We start from the raw sequence: 16,289 nt of genomic DNA on the forward strand, positions 1-16,289 counted from the left end.
GTCATCATCTAGCATCACATGACGGTCCTAAGTGCTGTATGAGAGGCTGCTTCAGCCCGACGAAAATAAAATTCCTTGAGCAAACGCCATTCAGTCGTTTTCAGAGCACTTTTTGGCATTAAAGTAAGAGATATCATTTCAGCTTCCAAAAACACATATTGGTAATAATTTAAACGATCTCTTTAATCCCGTTTAGGTTATTCAGAAGCCAAAATGTAATCAATCACAGAAAAATGATTTGAGAGGCAGCTTGGTTTGGTCCCAGAGCATTCAATTGTGTCACTTTTGTGCGTCATGCAGAATCCATTTTGTCGTTTGACCCAGGTGCTTGCATTTAGGCTGTGTGTGAGTGTGTGTGTGTGTGTGCTTATGCTGACTAGGATGGTCTGGGGAATATCGTGGCGCTACTGTTGGTTTAATGTGTTTGGAGTTAATAACCAGATGAGTGGATGAGCCGGGGAGGAAGGGAGAGAGTGAGAAATGGAACAATTTGGCATTTTGTGCTGAAAGAGAGAGAGAGATGGAGGCAGAGATAAAGAGAGAATGAGACAAAGAGAGCCAGAGGGGTAAACAGAAAATGGTCCTTTTGCTAAAACACAACCTTAAGCGCCATGACGGGTTTGTTGCAGCGTGTGAGTGTCTGTTTTTTGGCTGGGGATGCGCTTTGTCATTTATCTTAATGATACAAGTGAGACACAAGCACACGCGCACACATGAACATCATGCATGCACAGAATAAGTTTAATGTCTTCATTAAGTGGCTGATCTGCGCAAAAGTCTCTGTGCACAACACGGCCTGGAAATACTTTGGAATGATCAAAATAAGGTATAAGGCACAAGGGATTTGAGTCGTGGCAAACTGAATGCAGACGAGTCTAAATTTTAACAGGCCTGAAATTATTATTGGATAAAGCGATGTTGTCTGTCAGACCTGCGAATGCCAGGGAAGGGGAAAAAATGAAGCATGAGTGATTATTTCTCTCTTAAAATTCTGATTCAGCTCTCAAAAAGCAAGAGCCACAGCTTTATTATATGACTAGTGGATTATTAAAAAGACTATAATCACTCAGCCTTCGCCAAAACCAATAACCAGTGACATGTTCATTTTAATCGGTGTCTGTTTTCTAATCTGTGTTGCTGATAGTTGCTGCGAGCAAGTGATTCCACCTGTAGCTGAAAAGACAAATTAAAAAAATGGGGGGCGGGGGGGAGCGTCAACATCAATCCCCGAAAACGTGAGCGAGGGATGACGAGGCTGACACTAAAAAGGTGCCGAAACGTGAAAATCGACACCGAGCCGTGATAAATGTTTGATCTGGACGTCTGAAACCGCTTAAACGTCATTTGTTATGTGTGTCATATTGAAAAATGAAGAAAGAGAACAGAAACGCCTCTGGAAATCATTTCCAGCCCAGAGATAAACACATGTAGCAGATTACAGCGTTTGATTTTCGATCACTGCTCAGATCAGCTTCCTCATTGCCTGGGCTGCTCTGATGCCGTGTCCAGGGACCCGCACACCCGTCCAATGGCAGACATCCGCTTTGCAAGCCGACTGTATCCTCTCGCTCGGCTATGGCAACGTGCAGAGCTGAACGCTCCGCCGTCCAAGACAATTATCTGCTCTAATGGATTCAGTTGAGACGGGGCCGACCTGAGACGGAGGACTGATTTATTTCATTCTTTCCTAAAGCAGAGCGGCCAATTAAATCGCCTTAACTAGACGTTAGCTTTTTTAGCCAGCTACCCGGGCCCAATTAGGGAGCAGCTGCAGGTGGATTTTAATGGGAGATTTTATGTGAGTGTGTGTGTGTGTGTGGATTCTCAGCTCATCTCTGTGTTTATACTTTTGCATGCCTCAGCGACAGAGAGAGTTACTTGGTTATAAGCAAACTTGCAGAGCTGGATTTTTTTCCCCTCCCTCTCCGAGCACTTTGAGGTCGGCCAGAAAGTGGCTTTGATTTCCTGAAAGTGCTCTTGTTGTTTTTACAGCCAGTAAGGGAGGGAGCCAGCGAGGGGGAGGATTGACATTGGTGCTTTTCCACCAAAGTAACTAGTGGATTGTATAGATTTGTGAAGTGCTGCGAGCTGGACCGATTCCTACGTTAACAGGATTAGAACATCAGCCAAATGCCCGTCAGAGATGCGGCATTGTTTGAAGCCATCCACTCATCCTCTCCCTGTTTTTCCATCTGACAATCTGTTCTTATTGCGCTGTCAAATTCAGAATGTGTTCTCTGTCATATTCCCCCCATCCCTGCTGTCACTCAGCGGCTCTTTGACACACATAAATTATACACGTTAAGGGGCATTTTTACAGCTGCACAGAGAGAGCAACGAGGGAACGGCGAGGAGGGGGGCAGGAGAGGAAGAAATGGAGCGAGGTGGAGTATGTGTTCCATGCCACCCAGAGGCCTGTGTGAGCAGTAATTGCAGTAAAGTATAGTTAATGTGGGTCAGCGGTTGAGTGGAACCCCAGGGGTCAAAAGGAAAGTAGAGGGGAAGGGGAATAATGGGGGGGAGAAATTCGTGTGGGTCACTGTAAGAACCCTGCCTCGGGTGGAAGGGCTCTGGGTGAAGCTCTGCGATACATCCCACACCTGTCTCTTTTTCCCCTTTTAATAAAGCATACTTTCATTCTGCCGGACTGCAGGGCTTTGCCTCTGTTATTTTCACCCTACCCTACCGCCGGCCTTTTCCCCACTCTTTCTCCAGTCTGAGGTAATTCAAGCCCACACATTTGTGTGCTGAATAGAGCAGCTGGTGCCAACCTGGAGGTTTGGACCAACAAGATACGTCTTTAACCTTAACCCATGGGATTAAGCAAGTAAATTGGAGGTAAAAACATAACCTGTTCATATTCTAAAGAACTGACCTGTAATTATTTTAAATAAAATTACAGGTCAGGCGATTGGACAAATATATCAGCTCTTTGCAATGGATGGTGTCCATCAAACTTTGGCTTTTTGGAGCTAAAAAAGATATATATTCAATTTTTATTTCCTAATTTAGTTTTCTGTCTCCTCGAGAATTCAACTCTGTTGACCTGCAAAGTTAAACTGAATAATAATAATAAGAAGAAGAATAACTAGCATTGGGATTTGGATGAAATCATGCACATTTCACTAATTTCCATCTTTAAGGAAACTCTCCAATTTGTAATACTCATTCAGTTTTATGCTGTTTGTGCCACAAAACAAGGTCACTTCTGTATTGTTAATAATTTGGACCCCACACAGCATTCTGATAGTTGTTTACAGTTTATTTGTGAGAACCACAATGCACTTCAGATCAGCACGAATATTCCAGCGTAGTCAGCTTTCCAGGTGGCCTCACACACACACCTCCTCTTCTGGTCTCTGACCTCCACCTCCCATATGGAAAAGAAATAGTAAAAACTTATATGATTTACTCATGAAAGTGGCCACTTTCTCATTACTTTTATATATTGTTTTAGTAAGTAACCAAAACATACAAGTTTCATTATATAATTTTTCAAGGGATCTTATATCTGTTTTCACTCTTGTATGCTTTTCATACAAGTTTCACACAAGACAGATACAAACTTTATAAGATTTATATATATCTTTTCCATATGGGCTGTGCCTCCAACCTCCTTGGCACTGCCCCTTGAGCTCACCCCTCCCCTGCAACTGAGCCAGGGACCAAACCTCCGCCACAAGGCTGTCTTAAAAATATTTAAAATAATGAACATAGAGATTTGAGTAAATTTTAAAATAAATGGCTAATATAAAGTTGTACATATAAAACTCGTCCCATGCTTTTGTGAGCATGTCTGGAGTCACTGCTGTTGTTATGCTAACTACCTTCAATGACGTGAAACTCATGAATCTGCTCTTTCTTCCAGTCCATGTTTCCATCGTTACCCGTGCACAGCTTTAAATTAAAGTGCTGTGAAATCGTATTGTTCTTTTTGATGGACTGGACTGAACCTGGACTGTGTTAAAGCTCAGAGTTGCACAAAGGGAGCGATACACAGGAAGATTCTCGTAGAGTTAGCATCTATCCGAATTTAACAAGCTGTCCCTGAGCTTACACTAGCAAAGCAAGCTAACTCGTCCCCACGACCACATGTGAAGACTGTACACTTTGAAATTCTTGTTTGAAGCCCATATGAATAGCCATGGGGGAAGACTTGTGAAAATACAGTTTAAAGACCAAACTTTATTTGGAGTCTGTGCCAGGCTAATTCTGGCCCCCGAGCCTTATGTTTGACACCCCACTAATAGAAGTTATAAAGTGGCGTAACTGCACACCCTTTACACTGAAATTGGACTACAGTAAGTTTCTGTCCCTACAGATACAGTCTCCACAAATGTACCCCCAAGGGCTAATTATTGGATTTAAAGGTGATTACTTGTAAGTGTCTGTTCCGAGCAGTAAAAGGTAGATATTAGGACCTCACACTCAACCATTTATTATTATGTGGTTGAGTGTGAGGAGACAGTCTGTTATACAAAAAGAAATTAGACTTTAAGGGTTTCCTCATATATTTAAGTTAAATTAAAAGGTATTTAATACCCGCTGACAAGTTTACTTTGTATCTGCCTTGTACAGGTGGAACAGTGGTCGCCTCACCTCACAAAGGTGCTAGGTTTAAACCTGCCCAGGGCGCTTGTCCTCCTTGTGTGTTTGAGTTTTCTTCAGGTGCTCCCACAGTTCAAAGACACACTCTAACTTCTAAATATGACAATGATTAAGGTAAAAAATTGTCACTGGACACGAATGACAGTGCCAGTAACTCAGCAGGTGCCACACCAATGACAAGCTAAAGGTCTAAACCTAAAGATGTAATAAGGTGCTTTATTTTCTGTGAGTGTGTTTAAATATAACAATTTCCATCAGCTCAAGATAAAAAATGATAGTCTAGAAACAGTCCAACATGGCCACTGGGAAACAGCGCTGAAACCCAGACTAATGAAAGTCATTTAAGTAGATTAGTTGGCACTCAGGCTAAGGTGACCCTCCCAACTACTGCGTGGCATGGAGGGGAGACTGGGATGTTCCCATTCAAATGAAGAGTTACAGAACAAGAAGAAAACATTATGAAATTAATTTGCAAAGAAAGTAAAATTACAGGTCAGGTTGTCACCTCTAAAGCGGGTTTAATTTTCAGACTCTAAGAACACGGCCTCGCGTGTGCCTGATTTTTAGAGAAAGCCGTTGGAAGACATAAGTGAGAGGAAAAAAACCTCCTCAACTTGCCGATTCAGCCCCCCCTTCAGCTCCTCTGCAGCTCTGCTGTCTCGAGCTGAGAAGTTGGGGTCGACCTGTTGTTGGAGGGGGTAGATGTGTTGACAGAGGCAGGGGGCCGTGGGTCTTCGCTCAGTCAAAGGCCCCCTTCAGCAGCCATGAAGCATTTATGAACAGGCATCTCCCTCCTCTGCTCTCTATTCAACTCACAACGGCTGTTTCTCTCCCCTCTTCTTCTTCTCTTTTTTTTTCTTCTCACTTGCAAACGCTCTGCCCTCCTTTCCCATGTCCCATCTGGCTGTCTTGCTCTTTCTGTTACGTGCACACGTACACTCCAGCGTCTAATAGATTCCTTCCTGCCGCTCCAGATTTGTGCGTGCACGTCTCTGGTGTGTGGTTTTAAGTGTCCCTTTTCGACAACACAAGCAAAGTGTGTCTCCTTGCTCAGAGCCCTCTCGGCCTTCAGGTAAATGTTTGTTCTGCAGAAAAAAAGACACATGCACACAAATTGATGGAAAGAGCTTATTCGTGCTGGGCCCCTGCACCTGCTTGTGGTTGTAGTACAGGTATGCTTATGTGTAAATAATAAGCAAACGTGCAGACCTACACCTAAAATATGCACACTCAGTGGCTTTCTGCAGGATTCTGTGTGTGTGTGTGTGTGTGTGTGTGTGTGTGTGTGTGTGTGTGTGTGTGTGTGTGTGTGGTCCACTCCTCTGCTCTTTGATCCTCATCTTGACAGCCCACCACCTGGGACGCTCTGCCACATGCCGCATGGCTCCAAGGCCCTGGCTACGCCGTGGGAATGACAACACACCGTGGCTAACACAGCGCTAACAGCCAACCCTCCCCTGCACATTATATGCCGTCAGAATCACTAATGCTAACACCAAAAGCTAACCCTCCCATATACAGATATGTAGAAAATGCCACTGGAATCAGAATTCACATCCAGCCGCTAACCCTCCAACATTGTTATTGGAATTGCTAATCGCACACAGGGGGGCAAAGCTTGAACACAGGTGCAATTGGAATTATAATGTACAAAACTGAGGCAATACTAAAAAGCTCGCCCTTGAATACACATAATCTCTACCTTTTACCCAGCATGCAGGAAATATACAGTTGAAAATTATGTGCCTCTTGCAAAAACAATGAAGCTAGTGAGAACACTTGTACATCAGATAATTTACTGTGTTTTTCTGGGTCAGTCTATGAGACTGATTGGACTCACCTCGGTGGTGAGGAGAGGTAGGTCAAGATGAGTCGCTGGTGTCATCCATGGACAAGCAGGCATGGTGGGGAGAGGCTGGCAGGGGGGACAGGGCAGGGGTCAAACTGGCACCACACATTGGTGGAAAACAGTACACATAAGTAGTTTTGAGACCCTTACAGTATACCTCTAAAGTGCATCTGCACAGGCCTTTTCAATTACTTTGCAATTAAACCCTTTATTTTTACTTTTTTAGGAGTGTTTAGATTATTCATTGAAAGTTTTGACTCTTTTGGCCCATCTTTCTCCCCTAAACCCCAACCAGTGGCGGCAGATGACTGCCCCTCACTGAGCGTGGTCCTGCGGAGGTTTCTTCCTGTTAAAATGGAGTTTTTCCTTCCCACTGTCGTCAAGTGCTCGTTCATTGGGGTTTTCTCCCTATTATTGGAGGGTCTTTACCTTTGAATATAAAGCACCTTTAGCAAGCTGTGATTTGGTGCTATGTAAATAAAAATGAATTGAACGGATCACCGTCATGTTCCCAAGGTCTGCTTTTAGAGCAGGGGTCGGGGAACTCCAGGCCTCAAGGGCTGGTGTCCTGCAGGTTTTAAATGTGTCCTTGATCCAAAACAGCTGATTTAAATGGCTAAATTACCTCCTAAACATGTCTTGAAGTTCTCCAGAGGCCTGGTAATGAACTAGTCATTTAATTCAGGTGTGCTGACCCAGGGTGATATCTAAAACCTGCAGGACACTGATCCTTGAGTCCTGGAACTCCCCCACCCCTGTTTTAGAGGGTATGGTGGTGCATGGCTCATATATTATGTGGGTGTTGGAGTTGTATGCAGTCGTTTCATTGCTCAGTAAAAACTTGTACATGTATTAAAAGCTTTTACATTTCAAGGATTTTTATTTTATTTGGTTTCCCACTGTTGGTGGAGTTTCATTATTTGATCGTCTCCTCTTATTAGGACTCTAATTTCAATAGTTCTTTGGACCATTCTTCACCATGGCTAATTTTAATTCATAGGCACACTCCACTGCTAATATTTGTTTAGTTTTACTCTTTTTTTTTCTCTCTAATGGTGCTTTTTCATGCTGGCTTAACTACAACTACAACTTCAACCTAATTTAGGATTTTCAGTGCTTCTCCATCATCCGTATCCTCACTGGGTCTAATTTTTATCATGGAAATGCGGCACAAAGATGAAGCCGAACTGATGGAGATCAGCGATATGTGGAAGCCAGCACTTTTACCACAGAGTTTGGTGTGTATTTGCCATCTTTTTGGTGACCCACATGGAATACATTGAATACATTTTTACCCAGTGATATTCTGTCAGTCATGATTAATACCCCCGATTATCTCCCTGCCTTTAACCAGTAGAAGCTGGTGTGAAACTCTTGGTGGCAAATTGATACTGATAGCTGAAGCGGGGGGGCTTAGGGTTTAGTGAAGTGACACCCCGAGCCGTCTTTCACACTGGGGGTCATAGAGGGAAAACGCTAAGCTGAGAGTTATCCCTGCTAATACACAGGCACTGCACCATCTGAATCACAACACCAATCACGTTGCTGACGCTAGGCTAAGGGCCAACTATTCAACAGCCCTGGCACCCAGAGGACACCGCAGGAATTCAGATCCATTACACTCCCAGCCTCATCAAAGGGACTTTGGGATTTGGATGCTAAACCTGCTCCAGATGCTCACTGTTGGATTTCACTAAGATGCACTGCAGGGCAAGTGTCATCAGGGCTGATGTCTGCAGCACAGGCAACAAAACCTCAACCGATTCACCGTATTCACACTGAATTGATTTGTGCCATAAAGACAATGGGGGAGACACCAAAGCAGATGTAAACAATGGTCCACTCTGCTCATCTCTGGACAAATAAATACACAACAAAATTACCAGATGAGCAGAGCTGGAGGCAGCAGGTCCAAGCATATGAACATATGAACCTGGACTAAGATGCTGAAGCCATAGCAGTGCCTCACCTGTGGCTGCCTCATGCTAATGTAAAGTTTACTGATCCTCTTCACCAGGTAAGCAGCTGTAGGTGACCAGAGGTTTAATGCAAGAAGAAGTCAATCCACAGTTTGGGATTTTATCCTGCAGTAGCTCCATTTAATCCATCCATCCATCCATTCGCTTCCACTTATCCTTTTCAGGATCGCGGGGGGTGCTGGAGCCTATCCCAGCTGTCATAGGGCGAGAGGCCGGGTACACCTTGGACTGGTCGCCAGGCTAACACACAGAGACAGACAACCATTCGCACTCACATTCACTCTCAACACATTCTCCACATTTTCAACAGTGGCGGCAGTGGCAGTGACACATCCTTATGGCTGCCTTCTTTTCGAAGCAGTAACTTAATGATTGCCTGCATGTGGCATCTTTAAACTGTATCTACAAAAACAAGGTTTATGCTCTCCCCAGAATGCTAGTTTTAGTTCAAACACTGGATTTATTCGAGCCCGCCGTGGGTTGCCTTGATAAATGTTCTCCCCGTTACATCTCGTTTGGAAATTTCCCCATAGCTGTTCGACAGTCGTGTCATGAGGACGTAAACGCAGACACAAAATCCTCACCGTGAGCGATTTGTCCAAACCTTGTGTTTGACATAAACAGCTGCTTGCTGTGTGTACGAGGAAAATAGAAGAGTCACACCTCGGTCTCTGCCCTACATTTTCCTCCCGCTGGCTTATTTTTGCCTGACTGTGCAGGTTTGTGTGCTGACTGAAAATGGCCCATGACTGCGGTGTTTCAGCCCTACTCTCGTTTCCCTCCCTGCTTTCTTCACTGCAATTGTGTATACATTTACATTCGAGTCCAGTTGTGGTACTGTGTGAGAGTGTGAGCATGCAAGCACCTTGTAAAGTTTAATTTGCAGGTCTAAAGACATTGCAGTGTCAAAGTTAAACGTAGCTCAAATTTTGATTTTAAGTGATTTTTAGTAGCCTGATCAGTGAATTGCATTGACACTTCAAGCTGAATCATGCCAAGGTTTCAGTCGCTGATTTCTTTATTTTACTTTTTGTCAGATTTACATTTTTTTCCACTGATTTTAGATGGCTTCACTACTTTTTGATGAATCGTTTAAATATGATCATTTAAAAACTGCTGTAACATGTGTGTCACCTGAATGTTTCCATTTCCAGCCCACATTTGTCAGAAATGTCGAGATGCAAATAAAGGGAGCATAAATAAATGAGTCAGCGCTTTCTTTGGTGAATGAACGATAAAGCAGCTGTTCACAGATCACTCTGGGATTAATGAAGAGACAACCTTGCTTCTCCACGTTCCTGTCTTCGTTTCCTTGTTGTTCGCATGTGAGTGTGTGTCTGTGTGAGTGTGTGCTCATGCATCACTTCGTGTGCACGGTTCCTCCAGGCTCAAGTCATCAGCGTTGAAACAAACTAAAAAAAAAAAGTGTTCTCTTCCTCTCCGTTAGGATGTTTTCTCCTTAACATTCACTCAGCGTCTCCCAGTGTCGACAGGTGATGCCAGGCAGATGAAGAGAGAAAATGCTCTTTGTTGCTCCTTATGCTCATCTCTCTCTCTCTCTCTTTCTCCCCAGGCTGCTGTTTTGTCACGTTTTACACAAGGAAAGCTGCCCTTGAAGCTCAGAATGCACTGCATAACATAAAGACCTTAACAGGGGTGAGTGTGTGTCCTCATTCTCCTCTGCCTACTTTCTCCTCTAATCACACACTTACAGCGGTACCTCGAGGCAGCCCCGCCCGACCCCGCCCCACACCGACCTGTGTTGTGTGTGTGTGGGTGGGTATGAATACGCAAGTAACTGCCTCAGTGTGTTGCGCTGCTGCTACAGAGCATTTGTGAGTGACCGAGAGTGCGAGCAGGTGACTGTCAAGGTTAGTTCAAAAGTTTGGAGGGAGTCTATGTCCACTGGTTCTTTCCAAGCTTAAGTGTGAATGTCATAAAAGTCAAAAACCATTATTACCACCATAACAGCCACCGGGTCACCAGGGGACTGTCTGGAGTTAGAAAAGTTTCTAGAAAATAGAAAATGATCCATTTCAGACATTCGTTCAGTTTTTGTTGTTAAAAAGATTTTGGATGATCCAAAAAAGGAAACATTTCTAATGAAAGTAGGTGGACTTCAGCCTAAAACCCAAGCTCTACCTTTATCCTAGAAGGTTAGTCAGTGTAGCCTACCTAATAGAAGAACCACAGACCATCTTTTGATATGTACACAGATAGAGGCAAATAAGATCCCTGTGTTGCACCATCACTCAGCCGCAGACCGCAGAGCTGCATGTAAAAACCTCAGTATTTATCCTGTCGGCTCTGGGTGCAGACAGTAGTCCCGTGAGTTCACAGCAATCGAATGGACATAAGGTCTCCTGCCTCCTGCGCACTATCCTGAAATCACCTTTAAATAAACCAGATTGACTATTTCCAAAATGGAGAACCTGTCAGAAGCAGACTGTAGCGCGCTGTGTGCCACATATGAAAGAGTGCAGCTGAGGACAGTGTCCCAACCTGAGTCTCCTGATGCTGTCTGGAAAATGCTCGAGTCGTAGTACTACGTGCTTCATGTGTCACTCCCACACAGTCTCATGTTGATCTTTGGTGGCTTCTTCCACCTGTTACTGGTGCTGCTACCACCTACGATTAGACAGTGTGCTTCCACATTAAAAGTCCACAATAAGAGACCGGAGAGGTAGTGGAAGCACATATATATACTATCATTCCCTCAGCAGTTCCCATGTACATATAGAAAATCTAGAAAATGTCTTTGTCCTGTATTTTACTGTATATAGTAGCCATTTGTACATCATACAAATTACTCTTTTATTTGACTTGAATCATCATTTTTAGCAGTTTTGGCTTTTTTTTTTTCTTATTTTTTGGTTTTATTTTCAAATATAACTCAAATGGACTTTTTCTACCTGAGCCATGTGCTGCTGTAACAAGTGGATTTCCACAGTGTGGGATTAATAATAATAATCCATACCCATCTATGTAATTCTCGACCATGACAAGCAAGTTAAAGACTCATCTTTTAGACAGTTTTTAAGAGTTGCCTTTTACTTTTGTTTGTAATTTCTCTTTACACACTTTGCACATTGTGAAAAAGTGACACAAAATTCAGAGGTTTCCAGTTTCGAACTTGTTGTGTAACGCGCATGTAGACGACAAAGACCGCATCTGACCATCTACGAGCGCACTCATTGCCAAATGCAGTGGTCTGATTGGTCACATGTGTTTATTTCGATCCGTTCAAAAAGTAATAATAATAATAAATTCATCCTGTGATATTACATGGTTGATGTCAACGGCTGCGTTAAGAATCGGTGACTTTTAGAAATATTTTTACTGCACAAAATATTGATATAAATTTTTCACATGCTAACTTACCACATTTAACACTGTGCACTTCTGCACACAAGATGCATCCCATGTAATGTGGGTTTGCTCTCTGTTTGTCACTGATTAGAATGGCTGTAACAGACTAATGAGCCTGCTAGTCAGTTGGTGAGAGTGGGGCACCAACTGCTGATAACATATCAATGCGCTGACAACATCGAAATTGAGTGCCAGCAGGTGAGGAGACGTTTCCACTGAAATACAGACATTACAACTAGTTATTGCCAGTGATTTATAATTTATCGGCTTTTAGTGTAATGATATCATCTGCTGTTGTTTCGCAAAAACGTGTTGTCCAAATTTATTCCAAGCAAATGTTCACCAAAAGCTGACAATCACCCACTCGTCCCCACTTTATATTTTCATTACTGGCTTCGGCAGTCTGCAGGAGTTTGTGTTGTGTTTCCCTTTGCTTCTAGCCTGCACGCTCATCCTTGTGCAAAGATGATTAGAGAACAATCATCAAAACACGCTGCCACTAGCAGTTGAAAACACTTGCATGTTTATCTGCTTGCTGGCATCTGTTCCTGCTTTTCTGGACACCCGTGCATATGCCTGACTATAAAGGAGTGTGCTGGTGCTCCATTTTCCAATATTGTTCCCTCTTGTGGCCCAGGAGAGCAATAGAGGAAGTGGGCTGAAGCTTGCTCGCACTCTCACACTTTTAGCCCTGGGTGGATATTTAGAGGCCCCCAGATCCCTTCTGCTCAGGTTATTGGCTGCTTCCCCACCCCTCTCCTCGTCTGTGCCAGCTAACTGGAATCTCATCAGTTGAGCGCCTGCACGCTCTTACTTCTGTCGGTTGGATCAGTGGATAGCCCCCCTGGGCAGGACAGGGTGGATACTACGAATCCCACAAGAGCCGTACGTGGGATTTATGCTCCCGCTCCCGATTCAGAGTCAATCTTGTTGTTTTGCACAGAGTCACCGTGTTAATTGCTCGTGGAATAAGTATGTTAAATTTCGGCTGTTTCTCTGCACCGTGAGAGCTTGTCACTTATCCCTGGTTGGAGGTGTGAAACAGCCCAGGGGAGGACACATACTGCAGCAGTTTCAGGATTATAGGAACATGAAATCGCCTTCTTCTACACCATAACACCATCCCTCCCTCTGTTCTGTCTGGTCATCCCTCTTCCTCACTTGCTTCTCTCTCCTGCAGCATTCGTTTGGGCCTTTTTGATGTCAGGTAGCAGTAAATTTGGGTCTGTATTTGGTCTCTGAAGCAGAGGAAACAACACATTATCAGAGCGTCTTTAAAACGTCAGTACAAAACATTACACCTAAACTTGTAGAAAATGCATTTATTAACATTTAAATATGTCTATCTGGAAATTATGATGCCTCTGGTAGGTAATATCTGTCATATGGAAGCCGAGCAAGAATATAGTAAAACATTTCTTTATATTTAATTCTCTAAGCTTGAATGAATCGCATTTAGTTTAAATTAGGGTTGATATTTCCAATCAGGAGTATATTTGCTCGTCTCTATCAGCCCTCTATCACTTGCAGATAACATTTCTTTAGAGATGTTGTTCAACAGCCCAGAGGGAGCGATCAGCAGGAGGAGATTTTTAGGTTGGGGTTTTTTTGTGATAGTTAATTTCTCTTTGATTTAATGAGCGGTAGTTTTCTGAAACAGCTGAGTTCTTTGGCTCAATGAAAAGTTGGAACAGAGCAGAGTCATGAAATAAATAATAAATAAAGGAATAAAATTAGTTTTAAGATGTGTTTTCAAAAACTGTAATACCATGGACAGGGAGGTGTGAACAAGCTCAGTTGCCCCTGGTTTTCAGTCCGGTTGTTTGGACTACCAGGAGCAGCTGGTCTATGGACCTCAGCAAACTTGAGGGAACATGGGGGGAGGCCAGGATGCGTAATGTTCTTGCAATGGCGAGTACCAGTTAGAAGACAAATCCCGACTCACTGCAGGCAAAAAAGGGAAACTTTACTAAGGCCAACACAGTGTGCATAACAATAGTCCAGACACATTGTGATAAAAGCATGAATGAGACATTCAAACCTTTTAAAAGATAAAGCTGATTTGATGGTGGATAAAAGCCTCAAGTGGTAAAAACTAGTGTTAATAACAGAATTCAGCTGCTTATTTAGTATAAAAATCATGCTCCAGTTTAACACCAAGGTTTCTCACTGTGGGTTTAGCACAAAGGGCCATGGTCTAAAAGACGAGCGGCACAGAGTCTGAACCCAGTGACCCCAGTGTTACTTACTCTAGATTCACTTTAAAAATCAGATGTGGTGGTTAAAAAAGTAACCTATGTTTTAAGCAGTAATACGTAACAAATAAGCCATATTTTATTGGTTACATATTAAGGAGGGAAATCCCACTCTGCATATAGGTTTGGGTTATCACAGACTTCTGCATGCATTCTTATTTACCACTTCATTCTTTTTGCATCCAGAGGATTCACCCACTGCTGGCCTTTAGAAAGAATAAAGGTTTAATGCACTTATGCCCTGGCTTAGCTTTTCAAACCTGCAGGCTACATTCATCTTTTATAAACAGTCTGTCTATAGTCCATCTGTGTTCTCTAGCAGTCGTTCAAGATAAAAAACAAGCAGGCTCTGACCATTCCTCAGTACTTCTGCTGGCTGGCAACTAAGTGACTGAAAGTATGAAATAAAATTTGAAATTAAATATTTTTTTTACATCAACCTTGTAGAGGATTAAAGCAGTTTTTCTAACCCCAAATTGTGTCTTTTAAGCTCTTCATGGCCCCAGATTTGGGTTAGGGCAGCCTATTTGTAGCCTCACAGGCAAGCCCCAGGACAAAACAACTCCACTGAGCCACCCGCTACTGCTTGTAGGGGTTGTAGCTTTGTGCCAAGTGCTGTAACAGAGTTTTTAAAAAGCTGAAAGTTGTTTCTTTGAAACAAGAATCTGCGGAGCCCAGCGGTGAGATTTAAAAGGTTGCTCATAAGTGCTGGAAGTAAAGGAAAGTTTATTGTCATGTTTGTTCATGAAAAGCTTCTGGGAGCAACAAATATTAAAAATGTTAACCCATGTAGAAAAAAAAAAAAAAGCAGGTGACACATATGCAATTAAACCCGCATCATATTCATCATGTCAGAGGTGGACAACAACAGCTTATGCGATTGTCCTGTATTGATGGACGGATATGGTTTTAGATTTAATATACAGGGAAGAGGACCGAGGACACACTTGCAAAACACTAAATCAATAGCAGCATAATGACGGAGCATTGAGTGGTTTATGCTGGATTTTTTTAAAACTGGCTTCAACTCAGCTCAAAATGGGAAAAAAAAGGGCCAAAAAATAAAATAAAATGAGAGTAAGGATCCAGTGGGAGGCAGAAATAAACAGATGATGAGAATGGCGGATTAATTGCTGAATGAGGCATGTCAAGACAAAAGGAGAGCAGACAGAGAGAGGGGGAAATTGAGCAGGAGGTTAGCAAAGGTGATGGGCAGATGGACAGGAAAAAGGTGGAGTAGAGCACTCCAGCACGCTCGAGGGCAAAGCAATAAACGGGGCGCAGTTAAAAACCAATACCTGCTTATTAACTTCCCCACTCTCCTGGCTTGTAAAAAGCCAGCAGAACAATGTTTGTATTGGCACTCATCCCCTCCCTCGCTCTATCTCTCCTTCCAAACCCAAGGCCCTAACAGGCAGAGATGCAATCAGAGTGGAAAGCTGGACGGGGGCCAGACTGGAGAAAAGGGCACCGGTATTGGCAGCCATGTTGGTTTAGGGCAAAAAAAACAGTTGAATGGCTGCCATTTTTTGCGAAAAGGGATAAGTGAAGGGGGTCTGTGGTTTTATGTGATGAATCTCTCCCTGCTTGGTTCTCACAGAGGTGATGGCGGTGGCGAGAGCAAAGCGGCGAGGTGTAGGCTTCCTCGCCAGTTGGAAAAAAAAACAAGAGAGAAAGAAAAATGACAGCGCTGCTTGTTGCTTCTCTCCCGGCCCCATCTCCATCACTCCTCTGATGTCTCTCCTGAAGATTTGTCAGCGATCCGTCAGCGCACTCGTACCAAATGTATGCATATGTGATTGTATGCATGCAGAATGTGTATATTCATGTCAGCTCCAGACATGCCTGTCATATTTCAGCGATGAAGTAATGTTTCTAGAGAAGATACAGGTCACAACACGAACTGAGTGTCAGAACAATTTTTCTTTTCAGTTTTCACCTCAGTTGTATCAAAAGCAAGGTTATCATTTACTTTTTCTTTTGGTTGATTGCTTCCGTTTTGTTTAGTTCCAAGAAGATAGTGGCCAGCAAACAAGATTATATTTATGAGTGTAGCTCAGCTTGCAAGGTAAAGTGTCATTGCTGTTGATGCTGAATGATAAGGATTTCACTTTTCAACCACTTCTTGTGCAGCCTATGCAGAGAAATTTGGGTTATTTTTACACTTCAGATTTTGAAATTGTGAAACTGCTAAAATATACGCTGCTAGTGTGTATGCATTAGAGGCTG

At 43.1% G+C, this 16,289-nt stretch overlaps 1 protein-coding gene across 19 annotated transcripts in view; it reads left to right on the top strand.

The window, feature by feature from the left end:
• The window catches only part of celf2 (cugbp, Elav-like family member 2), a 236,870-nt gene that overhangs the window by 145,192 nt on the left and 75,389 nt on the right, over positions 1-16,289 (top strand). For all 19 annotated transcript variants that reach the window (XM_013913980.1, XM_013913979.1, XM_013913983.1 and 16 more), the window contains one exon: positions 10,010-10,092. In XM_013913980.1, the coding sequence (XP_013769434.1) occupies positions 10,010-10,092 (83 nt within the window). The remainder of the gene's footprint in view (positions 1-10,009; positions 10,093-16,289) is intronic.

Source organism: Pundamilia nyererei, unplaced genomic scaffold (assembly GCF_000239375.1).
Source record: "Pundamilia nyererei isolate P.nyererei 1_Seehausen unplaced genomic scaffold, PunNye1.0 scaffold00162, whole genome shotgun sequence".
Taxonomy (NCBI): Eukaryota; Metazoa; Chordata; class Actinopteri; order Cichliformes; family Cichlidae; genus Pundamilia; species Pundamilia nyererei.